The sequence below is a fragment of the Artemia franciscana genome, unplaced genomic scaffold, assembly GCF_032884065.1.
Source record: "Artemia franciscana unplaced genomic scaffold, ASM3288406v1 PGA_scaffold_49, whole genome shotgun sequence".
Taxonomy (NCBI): Eukaryota; Metazoa; Arthropoda; class Branchiopoda; order Anostraca; family Artemiidae; genus Artemia; species Artemia franciscana.
The window spans coordinates 183,780-199,138 of record NW_027062689.1 but is presented as its reverse complement, the minus strand read 5'-3'; the positions used below and the strand labels follow the sequence as shown (position 1 = coordinate 199,138).

General features: G+C 35.1%; 1 protein-coding gene across 1 annotated transcript in view; it reads right to left on the bottom strand.

Moving 5' to 3' along the window:
• Nucleotides 1-14,912, bottom strand: part of LOC136041903 (charged multivesicular body protein 4-like) — a 34,308-nt gene extending 19,396 nt beyond the window's left edge. The window contains exons 1-2 of the mRNA XM_065726697.1: nucleotides 14,720-14,912; nucleotides 9,044-9,221 (exon numbers count right to left, since the gene is read on the bottom strand). Coding sequence (XP_065582769.1) covers nucleotides 9,044-9,221; nucleotides 14,720-14,897 — 356 coding nt within the window. The 5' untranslated portion in view covers nucleotides 14,898-14,912. The remainder of the gene's footprint in view (nucleotides 1-9,043; nucleotides 9,222-14,719) is intronic.
• Between the last annotated feature and the right edge of the window lie 447 nt (nucleotides 14,913-15,359).

Genomic DNA, 15,359 nt, shown 5'->3' with positions numbered 1-15,359 from the left:
TATGTGTGTATGTATATATATGTGTATGTATATGTATATATATATATATATATATATGTATATATGTAAGCCCTATAGATAGGTAGAGTAGCTCCATAGGAGGCTTAGGCCAAGTAGGACCTTGTCCCAGTGGGGCCCATAATAGAAACTGGGAAACCCTCCCCTGGGGGTCATAATTTCAGGTGGAGGAGGAAGAAGGCCCCTCAAATGTACACTCAGCAGGGCCAACTGCCGTGTTCACGCGTCAGATGAGTTACAAACCTTCTCCCAGTAATGGGTTAAATTGCATGGTGAAGCAGAACACCATCGTGGGAGGATCCTCTATAGGAGGACAACTGCGGCAGGGCGTAAGATCCAGATTTATGGACAACGGCCTCTGTAAAGGGCTGCCTCGACCCTTTCGGGGTACCTGCAAGACTGGGAAACTTGCGGTCAATTTTTCCCACTTGAGGAGTGGCGCCCCTCGAGGAAATTATAGCCTAGTAAACAACACAGCACTCGTACGGGATTCTGATTATTGGATAATTTTCTGGGCTTGGTTTGTTTTGATGGGCGTTTTCGGGCTGAAAAACCTCTTCCTAGCTAATTTATCTACTATGGGCTGCCTCCCCGTAGTAGCATAATATTTGTAGGCATGAATATATAATGAGTCGGAGGTAATAGGCTTGGGACTGTCTGTGCAGGATTTCGACTCTTGTTGATAGAAGAGCATCGCCAAGTGCTGAAAACCATGTTGTGACCAAGATGGGCCCAGGATTGCACAAAGCCTCCAACTTACTGGAGGTCCCAGGGACTTCTTGCTGTCCGGTTCTAAGCCGGCTTAAGCGCTTCGGTGTAGACTTGAGAAGATATGTTGGTCCCCATCCTGCACTGGTATCCGGGATCACTGCTTTTCTTGAGGCCAAAATAATTTCAAAGATTTAAAGAACATGAAAATTGGAACTTGGAATGTTACGACGTTAAAAAATGACTATCGCATCGACATTTTGACTGACGAATTCAGACGGTTTGAACTGGATTTATTAGGAGTTTCAGAAACTCATATCCCAGGGGTAGGAAGCATGAAATTAGGTGACATAGAATTTGTTTACTCAGGAAGGAAGGATGGGGTACATAGACAGGGAGTAGGGCTCATGATGAATAAGGAAGCTGCTAAGTCTTGTTTAGGCTGGGAAGGTATTAATAATAGAATACTAATTGCTCATTTTATGACTAAAAAGTTTAGGGTATCAGTTATAGTAGTATATGCCCCCATTGAACCAACTGATGGAGATACTAGTGACTCAGATGAATTTTACTTACAGTTACAGGAGCAAATAGACAGGGTACCAGGTAGAAATATGGTGTTTTTGCTAGGAGATTTTAATGCCCAGGTTGGTAGAAATAGGGATAGATGGTATCCTAGCCTAGGTAATTTTGGTGTAGGAAAAGAAAACAGTAATGGCTATAGGCTTTTGCAATTTTGTAGGTATAACAACCTAGTTATAACCAATACGGTGTTTGGTCACAAAATGGCCCATAAGTTGACATGGTATTCACGTGATGGTAAGACAGCAAACCTTATTAATTATGTTATTGTAAACAGAAGACTAGCAGGATCAATACAAGATACTAGGGTGTATAGGAGTGCCGTTATTGATGTTAAAAGTAAAGATCACCATCTAGTAGTGTCTAAGGTTAATTTAAAGCTGAAATTTCGGAAGAGTAACTCCCTCCCGGAAAGTTATGATGTTGGTAGACTTCAGGATGAAAATTTGAGAAAAAAATTCCAGGAACAGTTGAGTACTAAACTTGAGGGTTTAAAATTTGACAATGTGGAAGATGGATGGAATAATTTCAGAAAAACAATTTGTGAAGTTGCTGATGGTGTCCTAGGGAAGAGTGCTAAGACAGCAACTAGGAATATTAGTGAAAAAGCTTTAGGTTTAATAGAGAGTAGAAGGGGTTTGTATAAGAATTATCTGAGCGATAGGTCGTATGAAAACAAAAGGAATGTAAAGAAAGTGGAGAAAGCATTAAAATATGAACTAAGGAGATGTGAAATGGAGGCGATGGATAAAATTGCTGAGGATCTGGAAGATGCGGCTAGACGGCATAATAGTAAAATATTATACTGGCATGTTAATAAATTGAAAGGGAGTAGCCGATCCGGACTAGTCCCAGTTAAAGATAGAAATGGGGTCACAATTAGTGATAAGGAAAAAGTTAAAGAAAGATGGGTGGAACATTTTGAGAATGTGCTAAACCGAGATACAGTTGCAGGAAAAGATATAGATGAAAATGAAAAAGTTTGTGATACCTTGGATGTGAAGGAAGATTTGTTTAGTGAGGAAGAATTAGCGACAGTACTAGAAGGATTAAAAAATAATAAGGCCCCAGGTGCTGATAGTATGATTAATGAGTTCCTTAAATATGGTGGCTCTGAGGTTAGGAATAAGCTACTGAAGATTATGAACATGATTTTTGAAAAAGGGGAAGTACCCAATGATTTTAGGAAAACCTTAATTAAACCACTGTATAAGAAAGGTGACAAGAGTGAATGTCGAAATTATCGAGGCATTAGTCTGGTCTCTGTAGGTAGCAAATTACTGAGTAATATGATACTTTTTAGACTGAGACATGCTGTAGACAAAGTTTTAAGGGAAGAACAATGCGGTTTTAGAAAAGGTAGAGGATGTGTCGACTATGTTTTCACTCTTAGGTTAATAATTGAGAAGTCCCTTCGTTGTCAAACACCTTTGGTCCTTAGTTTTATCGATTATGAGCAAGCTTTCGATTCTGTTGATAGAACAGCGTTAACAAAGGTCTTATCGTTATATGGTATACCAGAAAAATACATTAAAGTGATTTGCGCTATGTACGAGAATAATACTGCTGCGGTTAAGGTAGGAAATGAGGTTAGCAACTGGTTTTGTATTAAATCAGGAGTTAAGCAGGGTTGTGTTCTATCCCCCTTTATATGGATCATTTTGATGGACTTCGTCTTAAGGAGCACAGGAAAGGCAATTGGAGACCATGGAATCAAATGGGGAGGAAGAACGCTCCTGGACTTAGATTATGCTGATGATTTAAGCATATTAGATGAAAGTGTGAGCAAAATGAATGAGTTTTTAGAGGTTTTACGAGTTCAGGGTGCTAAAATAGGCTTGAAAATTAATGTTAAGAAGACTAAGTCACTAAGGTTAGGAATAAGTGAAGATGAACAGGTGACCTTAGGTAACGAAAAGATTGATCAGGTTGGGAGCTTCAGTTACCTTGGTAGTATTATTAGTAAAGATGGTGGGAGCAGTGAAGATGTTAAAAGTAGAATAGCTAAAGCTCAGGGTGTTTTTTCACAGTTAAAAAAAGTTTGGAAGAATAGAAAGATAAGCCTACAAACCAAGATTAGAATATTGGAAGCTACAGTGATGACAGTGGTCAAATATGGCTCTGAAGCATGGACACTCCGAAAAGCAGATGAAAATTTACTAGATGTTTTCCAGAGAAATTGCCTACGGATTGTTCTGGGTACCGGGCTGACTGACCGTATTTCAAACAGTAGGTTGTACGAAAAGTGTGGTTCAATCCCGCTTTCTGGGGCTATAATGAAAGAAAGGTTGAGATGGCTAGGCCACGTTCTACGGATGAAGGATGACAGATTACCGAAGATTGTCCTTTTTGGCCAACCGTCTGGGGCTACACGGAAAGCAGGTCGTCCTTGTCTGGGTTGGGAGGATGTCATAAATAAGGATTTAAAGGAAATGGGAACTTCCTGGGAGGGTGTAAAGAGGGAGGCTTTAAATAGATTAGGTTGGAGGAGGAGCGTGCGTAGCTGTGTTGGCCTCAGGCGGCTTGGTGCTGCAGTGAGTTATTAGTAGTAGTAGTAGTAGTAGTATATATATATATATATATATATATATATATATATATATATATATATATATATATATATATATATATATATATATATATATATATATATATATATATATATATATGTTCGATTTCCAGAGCATGGACCATTTGCATTCTTGACACTGTACATATTTGAATCATCTGATATAAATTAGTTTTTTTTTACATTTTTTTTAATGATTTAAGTCAATTTCTTTGTTATTATTAGAAACGCTTGACTGAGCTAAATACAAACGAACTAAAACTTTCGAATTACCTAAGGTTTAGCTTTCGACCATTCAAAAGCCAAACTAGGTCCCATATTTATAATGCAAGGTATTTCAAATAATATCATTATTTTTAATACTATTTTTAAGCTAGTTCGATTAGTTTAAATGTAGGCTAGTTTTCAAACATGTTCCAAATACTCTTCAGGAAGTACGCAAGCATGGGGGAAGGGTTTTGGGTCCGTCACTCATCCTCCTGCGAGGTCTTAGGGTCCTTATCTCCTCTCCCTCGAAGGCCTTCAGGTTCAAGGCTCCTCCTCCTTCAAGTTTCTGTTTTTATGGTTTTCTAATAAATTGTTCTATTCAAAAGATATAATCTTGGAAAAGCAATTTTGGGCGTGCTGTATCTTTCGAGGAGTAATTAATATAATTTAATTTATATTAATTAAATTTAAATGAATTAAAATTAATATATTAAAATTAATATACTAATTAAATCAAATTAATTTAAATTACATAATATTAATTCATTAAAAATACTAGTAAGATGCATGACTCTAAAACTGACCTAGGTAGAAACTACTTCTTCAAAAATCGTAAAAGACCAAACCTTCAACATAATCACATATCCCTTTAACAGTACAACATTTAATGTATACAACTAACGCTTCTTTCATACTGCGCTGTGAAACCTTTTCATAGTAGCATAATTTTCGACCTTATGTTGCATCATGTAATCTTATGGAGCAACTTTTACACATAGTGAAAGTATTTCAAAGCAAAATATTCAGAATTATACGTTGTTTATGTTTACGTTTTGTCTATCGAAAAGTCAACAACTAGTAGAAATAAAACGGAATTTTTGGATTATATATTAAATTTTTTTTTAGGTAATCAATAAAACTTGAAAATGAATCAAAAATGTCTTTCTATAAAGCCTTTCGTGCTTGATCAGAGCTTGAATTTCCGCCTCTATTTTACAATTTTTAATACTTTGTTTACAATGACTGTCATAATTTTCGACGATGATAATTATGGCTTCATTAATTTTTATGTTATTCTAGCTCGGAAGATCTTGTTTAAATGTGAAAGCTTGCTCTAACTGCAATGTAACTTAACCATTTAGCATAGAAAATTCCAAATGTATGGAAGCTGCTTAATGCTGAGATTAATAGATAGATATAGATAGATGAGTGTATTTCAAAAGCCTAAGGGCCATATACACACAACAATATAAATAAATAACACACAAGCAAGAAAATTAAACAACAGTACAAATTACAAGCACGCACAGAAACAGAATACAGCGCGAAAATATCTAAACTAACGACAAAATAAGTTAATCATATAAACTTTTCTTCTTACTAAGGATTAACGGACTTTTCCCCTTTATTAATAATATTTTCACTCTTAACAACCTATTCTAAAAATATTGCCAAGGACCCCCACGCTTAATTGGTCGTCCCATAAATCTTCCGCTTTCCCGATTGAAAGAGAGAGAAAAAAAAGAAGAGAAAAAGAAATTCTTGTGCTTTGTATCATATAACGGGAAAGAGAGAGCACTTCCAATCTTGATGGGAAAAAGTTGACTCTCAACTAGGATTCAACGGAGGAAATTTAGTGTGATTCTATTCCGGGAACGTGGAGAGAAGAAAGGATTTGCTTAGGAAATTCTCCAGATCTAGGCCTCAAATTATTAAGACTCGCTGTCTTTGTGACTTATAATAATAATTCATATTGTGTCTTATAATAATAATTAATAATAAATTATTCCAGAAAAAAAAGCCCGTGGGCCATAGGAAAATTACATAATAAACAAACAACAAATTAACTACATTAAATTAAAACTATTTAAAGAAAACGCTCCCGATGCACCGCTGCAATCCTGACAAACCTTGCTATCCTTTTGATACTCAGGAAATTTGTATCATTCATTCTATCTACCATCCATATCTCATTCAATTTTTCTTTACCATACATCTCACGCCTCCAATCATTCAATTCGACACATTCACACACAAAATGTATTAAACTTTCATCCTGAGATCCGCACATAGGACAAGCAATAGATACTACCTTCTCCCCTTTTCTCCCTTGATACTTTCTTTTCTCCCCAATCAAAAATCCATTTTAATAGATCGTGGTAACAAACTGTAAGTAAGGAGTGACCCGTTTCAATAGTAACCGAAACTCTAAAAAACAAATTTTGATACCAATAGATACATAAAAAAAATCAGATTTTTATACTGATTTTAAATACATAAATTTCTTCAAGTTTAGTCCTACCCATCAAAAGTTAAGAGGCTGAAAAAATTTGCTCTATTTTCGAAGAAAGGCGGGAAAATCCCCTAAAAATCATAGAATCTTAATGAAAATCACACCATCAGATTCAGTGTATCAGAAAACCCTTCTGCAGAGGTTTCAAGCTCCTATCTGCACAAATGTGGAATTTTGTATTTTTTGCCAGAAGAAAGATCACAGATACGTGTTTATTTATTTTTTCTTTCCAGGGTGATCGTATCGACCAAGTGGTCCAAGAATTTCAGAAGAGGAGCACATTTTAACGGAAATTAAAAGTTCTATTGCCCTTTTTTAGTGACCAAACCAATTGGAGGACAACAAGGCTCCCTACAATGCTCATATTTTCCCCTAAGTCGCTTTTTTATTTTTCCCACTGTCTTTGAGGACGACTTATTCTCCCATAGTCCCTAGGGGAAGGACTGCAAGTTATGAACGTTGCCAATTGTTGAAAGTTCTTAAGCCGAACTGGCCAGCCATGACAACAAACAACAAAGAGATATACAATTCAAAAATAAAAAATAAAAATAAAACGAGACTGCGGCCAGTAGAGAGAAAAGAGATGAAAGACTAAAATAACGCGGATATTTCGCCTGTATCTAGATTAGGCGTCCTCATCACAAGATAAAAAGAAAAAAAACACTAAACTAAAAACAAATAAAACCACCACCAATAATAACAAATACAATTGTCACTATTGATGCACGTAGGGAAAAGAAGCTATTAGAGTTACTTCAACGAGAACATCAAGCTTTGATGTTCTCACTGAAGTAACTCTAAAGGGTAATTCTTAAAGAACTGGGACAAAATTCGAGCTTTAGCGTAAAATGCGAATTATTGACAAGGGGGGAACTCCCTTATATTACTATATTGGTATCAGGAGGAAATTATTCTATATATGAAAGAGCCTGTCCCCTCCTCGACGCCTCTCTCTTTACGCTAATTTTTATTTATTGTTTTGAAAAATACAGCTGTGACAAAGAGTCAAACTTTAGCGCAAAGAGCGAGACGTTGAGGAGGGGACATCCCATTTCACATACAGAATAGTTTCTGTTCGTTTCAAGTTTTAATGTCGCTGCATACTTAAAACTAAAAAAAAACTTATTTTTTATTTAATTATTTGAAAGAAGTGATACGTGTAGTCTCGGTATGACGTTCCACAAGCAAAATTTTATTAGCATATAACCTCAATTGTGATGTTAGAATGAAATACGAAAAAAATTACTTCTCTGTCGTAAAAAACTTAAGAGTCTTAAAAAGAGTAAAATAGATAATATAAACATTAAAAACATCTTTTAACACACCATCATCTCCAAATTCACTCAAAGAAAAGGTAATTTGTTTTCCAGCCAATTAGAAAAATCGATTTTATAAGACTACAAGTGAAAACCAGAGGTAGCCATGACATATTTTATAACTAACAAAGGACCTATAAATTTCAGACTCTTTCATAATAAGTTTACATAATTATTAACTTTTCAGGCAGCGGGAAATTATCTTTTCACTTCTTTGTCAATTTGGACTTAAGTCTTTTTCTATATTTTTTTTCTTCTAACCATTCTTGAGGCTTCATAAATTTCACTTATCTTGGTAGTATTATTAGTAAAGACTGCTTGTACGGCGAAGATGTTAAAAATAGAGTAGTAGCCAAGTTCGGGTCTTATTTCACAGTTAAAAAAGTTTGGAAGAATAGGAGGATAAGTCTATGAACTAAGATTAGGATATTGGAAGCTATCCACCGCTGACAATGGTTAAGTATGGTTCTGAAGCGTGGGCGCTCCGAAAAATGGAGAGGGGTTTGCTAGATATTTTCCAGAAAAAAATGGAGAGGGATTTGCTAGATGTTTTCCAGAGAAAAATGGAAAGGGATTTGCTAGATGTTTTCCAGAGAAAAATGGAGAGGGATTTGCTAGATGTTTCCCAGAGAAAAATAGAGGGATTTGGTGGATGGTTTCCAGAGAAATTGCCTACGGATTGGGTACCTGACTGACTGACCATATCTCATGGAAGAGTGTGCGTAACTGTCTTCCCCTCATGCGGCTTTGCGCTGCAGTGATGTTAGAAGTAGTAGCAGAAAAATTTAGTTTTGATATATGTAGCGGGAATTTGTCTTTTTAGTACATTTGGAGATAAAATCACTTTTTATATATTTCTTTTGTTGCTAACCCTTTGTTGAACGACACGAGTAACGATACCAGAGTAAGGAATAACAAGATTCGACACAATATGAAAGATCTTCTTAAAAGATATGGCAGACATTTTCTAACAAAAAGGTATCCTATATAACTATAACTAATTCATTTGGAACAAATTGATGAACCAAATAGCAGCAAATACCTATTTCGTTAACTTATTAAATATTATAATTCAACATCTGAACTAAAAGCAAATCAAATTCAAGCACAAAAATCCCGACTCATTTTCGAATTAGTTAAGTTTTACCATTAATTACTATTTGGAAATTTTCGTTTACCTACACATAATTATGACAGCATAAACCGCTTTGACACACTTCGAAGACATTCGTAGATTAAAAAAAAATGGAGCCATAAAAAAGGCACAAAATTGAGATTAGTTAACCCAGCTCCAGAATCACAGGCTTACGGTTCAAACGAGAGGACAAACAAAGAGAGAGGCAAACTTACAAACTCTGATGCACGCCTTTCAATGATTTTGCTGCTTCGTTCATTGCCTGGAAAACCGCTGTATTACTAGTGGCCCCCTCTAATGCTTCGCGTTGAAGCTCAATTGTAGACAGCGTTCCATCTATCTGCTGCAACTGCTTTTCGTACCTCTTCTTTCTTTTCAAAGCTTGCAAAGCAACTGAAAAAATAAGAGTAAGAAAGCTGTAATTGACGTTGTTTCGAACCACTTCTTTCTTTTTAAAGCCTGAAAAGCAACTGAAAAAGAGAAGTAAGAAAGCTGCAACTGATGTTGTTAATCATTATATCAGGAACGTAGTCAAGGGGGAGAGGGCTCACTAGGGGCCCCCTCCCCGACAAACGAGCAAGCAAAAATGACGGAAAGGAAAAATATAAAAGAAGAAAAATGAAAGAAGAAACACCCAGGCAAAAAGTGACACTAGGGAAATACCTAGCAGGAGGAGGGGGTGTCCTACAATTCACGCCATGAGAAGTGAGAGTAATGGCATGGAAAAAGAAGAAAAGATAAAAAAAATGAAACAATAGGAGACAAACCACAGATGCTAAAGACAAACAGAAAAGAAGAAAAAAGTTGTATTTGACAGGGACATCCCCCCATGACACTAGTGACTAAAAAGGGGAAAGTACAAAGAAATCAGAAAGGCAGAAAAAATGAAAGAAATGAAAGATATGCATGCATAATAAAATAACTAAAATAATAAGGCGAGTTAAACCTCCCCCACCTCCTTTAAGTACAAGAAAGTAAAAAAAGAAAACGAAAAGAAAGTAAAATGAAAAGAAAATGCACAGCTACACACGCAAAAAGAAGTGATAATAGACACGAAGGTAGCCAAGGGTAAAGGGATCCGACTCCGTAACTGTTGGTATCCAATCCGTCTTTATTCCTGGGAATATTTCTGGTCTACGCCTTTATTATTGATGCTGAGAGGGGGATATAGTGTACTTCCTATTGTGATAATCCTTTTCTAAGTAAATGGAAGTATTTTTCTTCAGGGGGATGGAGATTAAAGGATCTTTATACGGGAAAATCTTCTGATGTATGCCTAGTAGACGCAATCTTGGTTACAAGGGATGAACCGGTGTCATCTGCTATAGTTATCTGCAAGTTTGTCACGCTTGGGGAAAGGGGTGCCCCCCGATGTTGTCAGCCAGCCAAAAAAATGTGATACGGTAATAGTGGTACAAAGCACACATATTCTACTGGCTCATAATTTTTTGTAACAGTGTAAATGGGCTTATGAAAATATATGGCGTGAAATTATTGAAGAAGAACCAGTCTCAGTAGGGAAAAAGAAAAAGAAAGTAAAATTAAAAGCAATAGCACCCAAATCAGTTATAAAAATGACCAACATGTCTGCAAAACTCATTGCTCCCTCCCAGAATATTTTGGCTACCGCTACCTCTGGTTGGTATTAAACAAAAAAAAAGTTGTTTCAACTGAAAGTAAGAAGCAACATTACAACTTAAAACGAACAGAAATTATTATTTATATGAGGGGGTCACCCCCTCGTCAATGCCTCGCTGTTTACGCTGAAGTTGGAATTTTGTCCCAATTCTTTAAGAATGACTCCTGAATCAAAAAGGCCATTTAGTTAAAATAAACAGCTCTTTTATAAATACTAAAAAAACTTTAGCATAAAGAGGGAGGTATTGACAAGGGGGTAACCCCCCTCATATAGGTAATAAATTCTCTTTCTTTTAAGTTTTCTGTTTGTTTTAAGTTTTAATGTTGCTCCTTACTTTCAGTTGAAAAAAATGTTTTTCAAATTTAATTTATGATCGTTTTTTAAATAATTCTGGGAAATCCCACTCCCTCTCCAAGGAAAGATCATCACAAATATCCCCCCCCCCCCCGAAAACGTCTGTATACTTCCCAAAAACTATTACTATATGTTAACAATGGGCAAAGGCCATAATTTGCAGCCCTTCCCCTGGGGATGTGGGAGGCTTTGTCATCCTAAAAGACATAGTTATTACATTTTCTTACTATGCTGAACAAAACGGCTATCTCAAAATTTTGTTGAGTGATTTTGGGGAAAAAATGGGCGTGGGAGGAGGGTTAGCTACCTTTAAATATTTTTGGTCACTTGAAAAAGGCACTATAACCTTTGATTTCTGTTGAAATTAAATAAAAAAAACTAGTTTTTTTAACTGAAAGTAAGAAGCGACATTAAAACTTAAAACGAATAGAAATTATTCCGTATATGAAATGGGTTGTCCCCTCCGCAATCCCTTGCTCTTTACGCTAAAGTTTTTAAATTGTTTTAAAAAGTAGAACTGTGGCAAAGAGCCAAACTTTAGCGTAAAGAGCGAGGGATTGCGGAGCGGACAACCCATTTCATATACGGAGTAATTTCTGTTCGTTTTAAGTTTTAATGTCGCTCCTTACTTTCAGATGAAAAAACTAATTTTTATTTAATTTCTGAACGTTTTTGAATTAATGCATGTTTGATTTTGGCTCTCCGCACATAAATTATTAAAATGAAATTTGCATATTAATTCTTTTTTTGGCTAAATGGCATTCTTTTAGTTTTGATCAGACGATTTTGAGAAATAAGGGGTGGGGAAGGAGTCCTGTTGCCCTCCAATTTTTCGGTTACTTAAAAAGGCAACTAGAACTTTTAATTTTTAATGAACGTTCTTATTAGTAAAAAATATACGTAACTTAAGAATTAACTTACGTAACAAACTTTTATATTCTTATATTTTTATTATGTATATGAGGGGGTTTGTCCCATCGTTAATACCTCACTCTTTACACTAAATCTTAAGTTTTGTCCCAATTCTTTAAGAATAACCCCTGAATCAGAAAGGCCGTAGAAAAAATAGTTTAAATTACTAAAAATACTTTAGCATAAAGAGCGAGGTATTTATCTTCTCCTAAATACCTCTCCTAAATACTCTTTATTCTAAAGTATTTTTAGAGCCCCTCATATGCGTAATAATCTCTGTTTGTTTTAAGTTTTATGCTACTCCTTACTTTCAATTGAAAAAACTTTTTCATGTTTATTTTTTCATAGTTTTTTTTATAGTAATGCTAGAAAATCCCGCGCCCTTTTCATTGAATTTCTCTTCCCCCATGACATATTCCTCCAAGGAAAGATCCTCCCACATAGCCCCTTCCCCTCAACCCCACCCTCAAAGCAAAAAAATCCCACTGAAAACGTCTGCATGCTTCCCAATAACCATCACTGTATGTAACACTGGTGGAAGTTTGTAACTTGTAGCCCCTCCCCCAGGGACTGTGGGGGAGTAAGTCATCCCCAAAGACATAATTATTATGGTTTTCGACTATGCGGAACAAAATGGGTATCTCAAAATTTTGATCCGTTGACTTTGGGAGAAAAATGAGCTTGGGAGGAGGCCTAGGTGCCCTCCAATTTTTTTGGTCACTTAAAAAGGGCACTAGAACTTTTCATTTCCGTTAGAATGAGCCCTCTTGCGACATTCTAGGACCACTTGGTCGATACGATAACCCCTGAAAAAAAAACAAAAAAAACAAATAAACACGCACCCATGATCTGTCTTCTGGCAAAAAAAAATACGATATTCCACATTTTTGTAGATTGGAGCTTGAAATTTTAGTTATAGGGTTCTCTGATACGTTGAATGCGATGGTGTGATTTTCGTTAAGATTCTATGACTTTTAAGAGGTGTTTCCCCCTATTTTCCAAAATGAGGCAAATTTTCTCAGACTCTTAACTTTTGATGACAAAGACTAAATTTGATGAAACTTATATATTTAAAATCAGCATGAAAGTCCGATTCTTTTGATGTATCTTTTAGCATTAAATTCTGTTTTTTAGAGTTTCGTTTACTATTGAGCCGGGTCTCTCCTTACTACAGTTCGTTACCACGAACTGTTTGATGAGACCTGTCCCGATTTCCAAGATCACCCCTGTAAAAAGACAACAAAAACAAAAAAAAAACACACATCTGTGTGATCTTTTTTCTAGCAGAAAATGGAAAATTTCACATTTTTGTGCATAGGAGCTTGACACCTCTACGGTAGAGTTGTATAGTATGTTGAATCTGATGGAGTGACTTTCATTAAGTTCACTTGATATTTTGGGGGTGTTTCCCCCCTTTTTCAAAAATTGATCAAATTTTCTCAGGCTTGTAACTTTTATTGAGTACCATTAAGTTTGATTAATTTTACATACTTTGAACAGGCATCAAAATTCGATTCTTTTGATGTATCTATTGTTATGAAGATTTAGAGTTTTGGTTACTATTGAGCTGCATCGCTCCTTACTTACAGTTCATTACCTCGAACTGTGTGACCAAACAGTTCGTGGTAACGAACTGTTTTACTAGATTAAGTTCAGAGGAACTAATTACTTGTATTTCTCACTCCCAGCCACTTATCTCTGTGAACTTACATCATAGCCCCCCCCCCACCTCCCTGTATTTTTATAAAATAGAGGAGAATTTCAATTATTTCATATATGGCTGCTAAGAGTGATGTTATTACTGGAGACAAATCACCTAAACAATATTCGTTATTTTATATAGGACTTAAGTGTCCTTACTCATATTTTATATTTTAATTTTTAGCCTTCATAAAAAAAGGTATACCGCTTTTGTTTCGTTTTTCTTGACAATAATTAGCTCCTGTTTGATTTTAGCTTCAAGGAAATCTAAAAAAACAAAAACAAATAGCCTATCTCTTATAATTTTTGTTAAATTGTCCTTGGCACAACTTAGCTTCTGATTAATTTTTGCTTCAAAAAAGTTTAAGAAAAATAATAATCTTTTTTTGATTCAATTTATTTGGCAATACTTAGCTACAAAAAATTGTTTGCTTCAAGGAAATCTGAAAATAACCTTAAAAAAATACCATTTTTGTAGTTTCAATAAATTTTCTAGGGAACATTTAGCTCATGATCTCTTTTTGCTCTAAGAAAAAAAGAAGAAAAAACGAGATACTTCAGTTTTTTGTTCCATTTTTCTTGGCAGTACTTAGCTCTTATTTAATTTTCGCTTCGAGGAAATTTTTGCTTCAAGGAAAAAAAAAACGAAATACCTCTTTTATTTTTTGTTCCGTTTTTTGGAAGTACTTAGCTCTTATTCCATTTTTGCTTCGAGGAAATTTTTGCTTCAAGAAAAAAAAACACAAAATACCTCTTTCTGACAGTGCTTAGCTCTTATTCAATTTTCGCTTCGAGGAAATTTTTGCCCCAAGAAAAAAAAAACGAAATACCTCTTTTGTTTTTGGTTCCGTTTTTTTTGGCAGTACGTAGCTCTTGTTCAATTTTTGCTTTGAAGAAATTTTTGCTTCACGAAAAAAAAAAAAAAAAAAAAGACAGAAAATACCTCTTTTGTTTTTTGTTCCCGTTTTTTGACAGTACTCAGCTCTTATTCAATTTTTGTTTTGAGGAAATTTTTGCTTCAAGAAAAAAAAAAAAACAAACGAAATACTTCCTTTGTTTTTTTGTTCTGTATTTTTGGCAGTACTTAGCTCTTATTCAATTTTTGCTTTGAAGAAATTTTTGCTCAGAAAAAAAAAAAAAAAAAAAAAAAAAAAAAAAAAAAAAAAAAAAAAAAAAAAACACGAAATACCTCTTTTGTTTTTTGTTCCCGTTTTTTGACAGAACTTATCTCTTATTCAATTTTTGCTTTGAGGAAATTTTTACTTCAAGAAAAAAAACAAAATACCTCTTTTGTTTTTTGTCCCGTTTTTTTTGGCAGTACTTAGCTCCTGTTCAATTTTTACTTTAAGAAACTCTTGCTTTTTTGTGAGCATAAGCTCTGTTTCTTTTAACTTCTGAATCGCTTCAGCGGCTGAGGGACTCTTGTCCTTGCCACCACCAAAGATTTTTGAAATCAAACTCATTGTTCCTGAAAAATATTAAAATCATGACAACTCATAAGACTGATTGCCTACAGCTACACTAACTTCAGTCAATAAATTGCCTTCATGCATTGAATCTAGAATAAATTTAATATTTGTATGAGAGGTAGGCAACTATTTTGAAAATATGTTAAACCATGATACAATTGTAGGAAATGATACAGAGAATGGAATACCCTTATTTAGGTAATGTCCTAGCAAACTATCAAGATTCAAGTTCCCCCCAGACCTGTCCCTGGTCTCATTGATGTGAACCTAATACTGAAGTCAAAACTAGTATCCCTGAAGTAACCGTGAAGTCACCATAACCATAACAGTAACCATGAAGTCAAAACCAGAATGGATTTTTTTTACAACCTGGATGTGAAGCAAGATCTATTTTCCAGGAAGGAGCTGGAGACAGTACTTAGAGGGTTAAAATATAATAAGGTCTCAGGTGCTGAT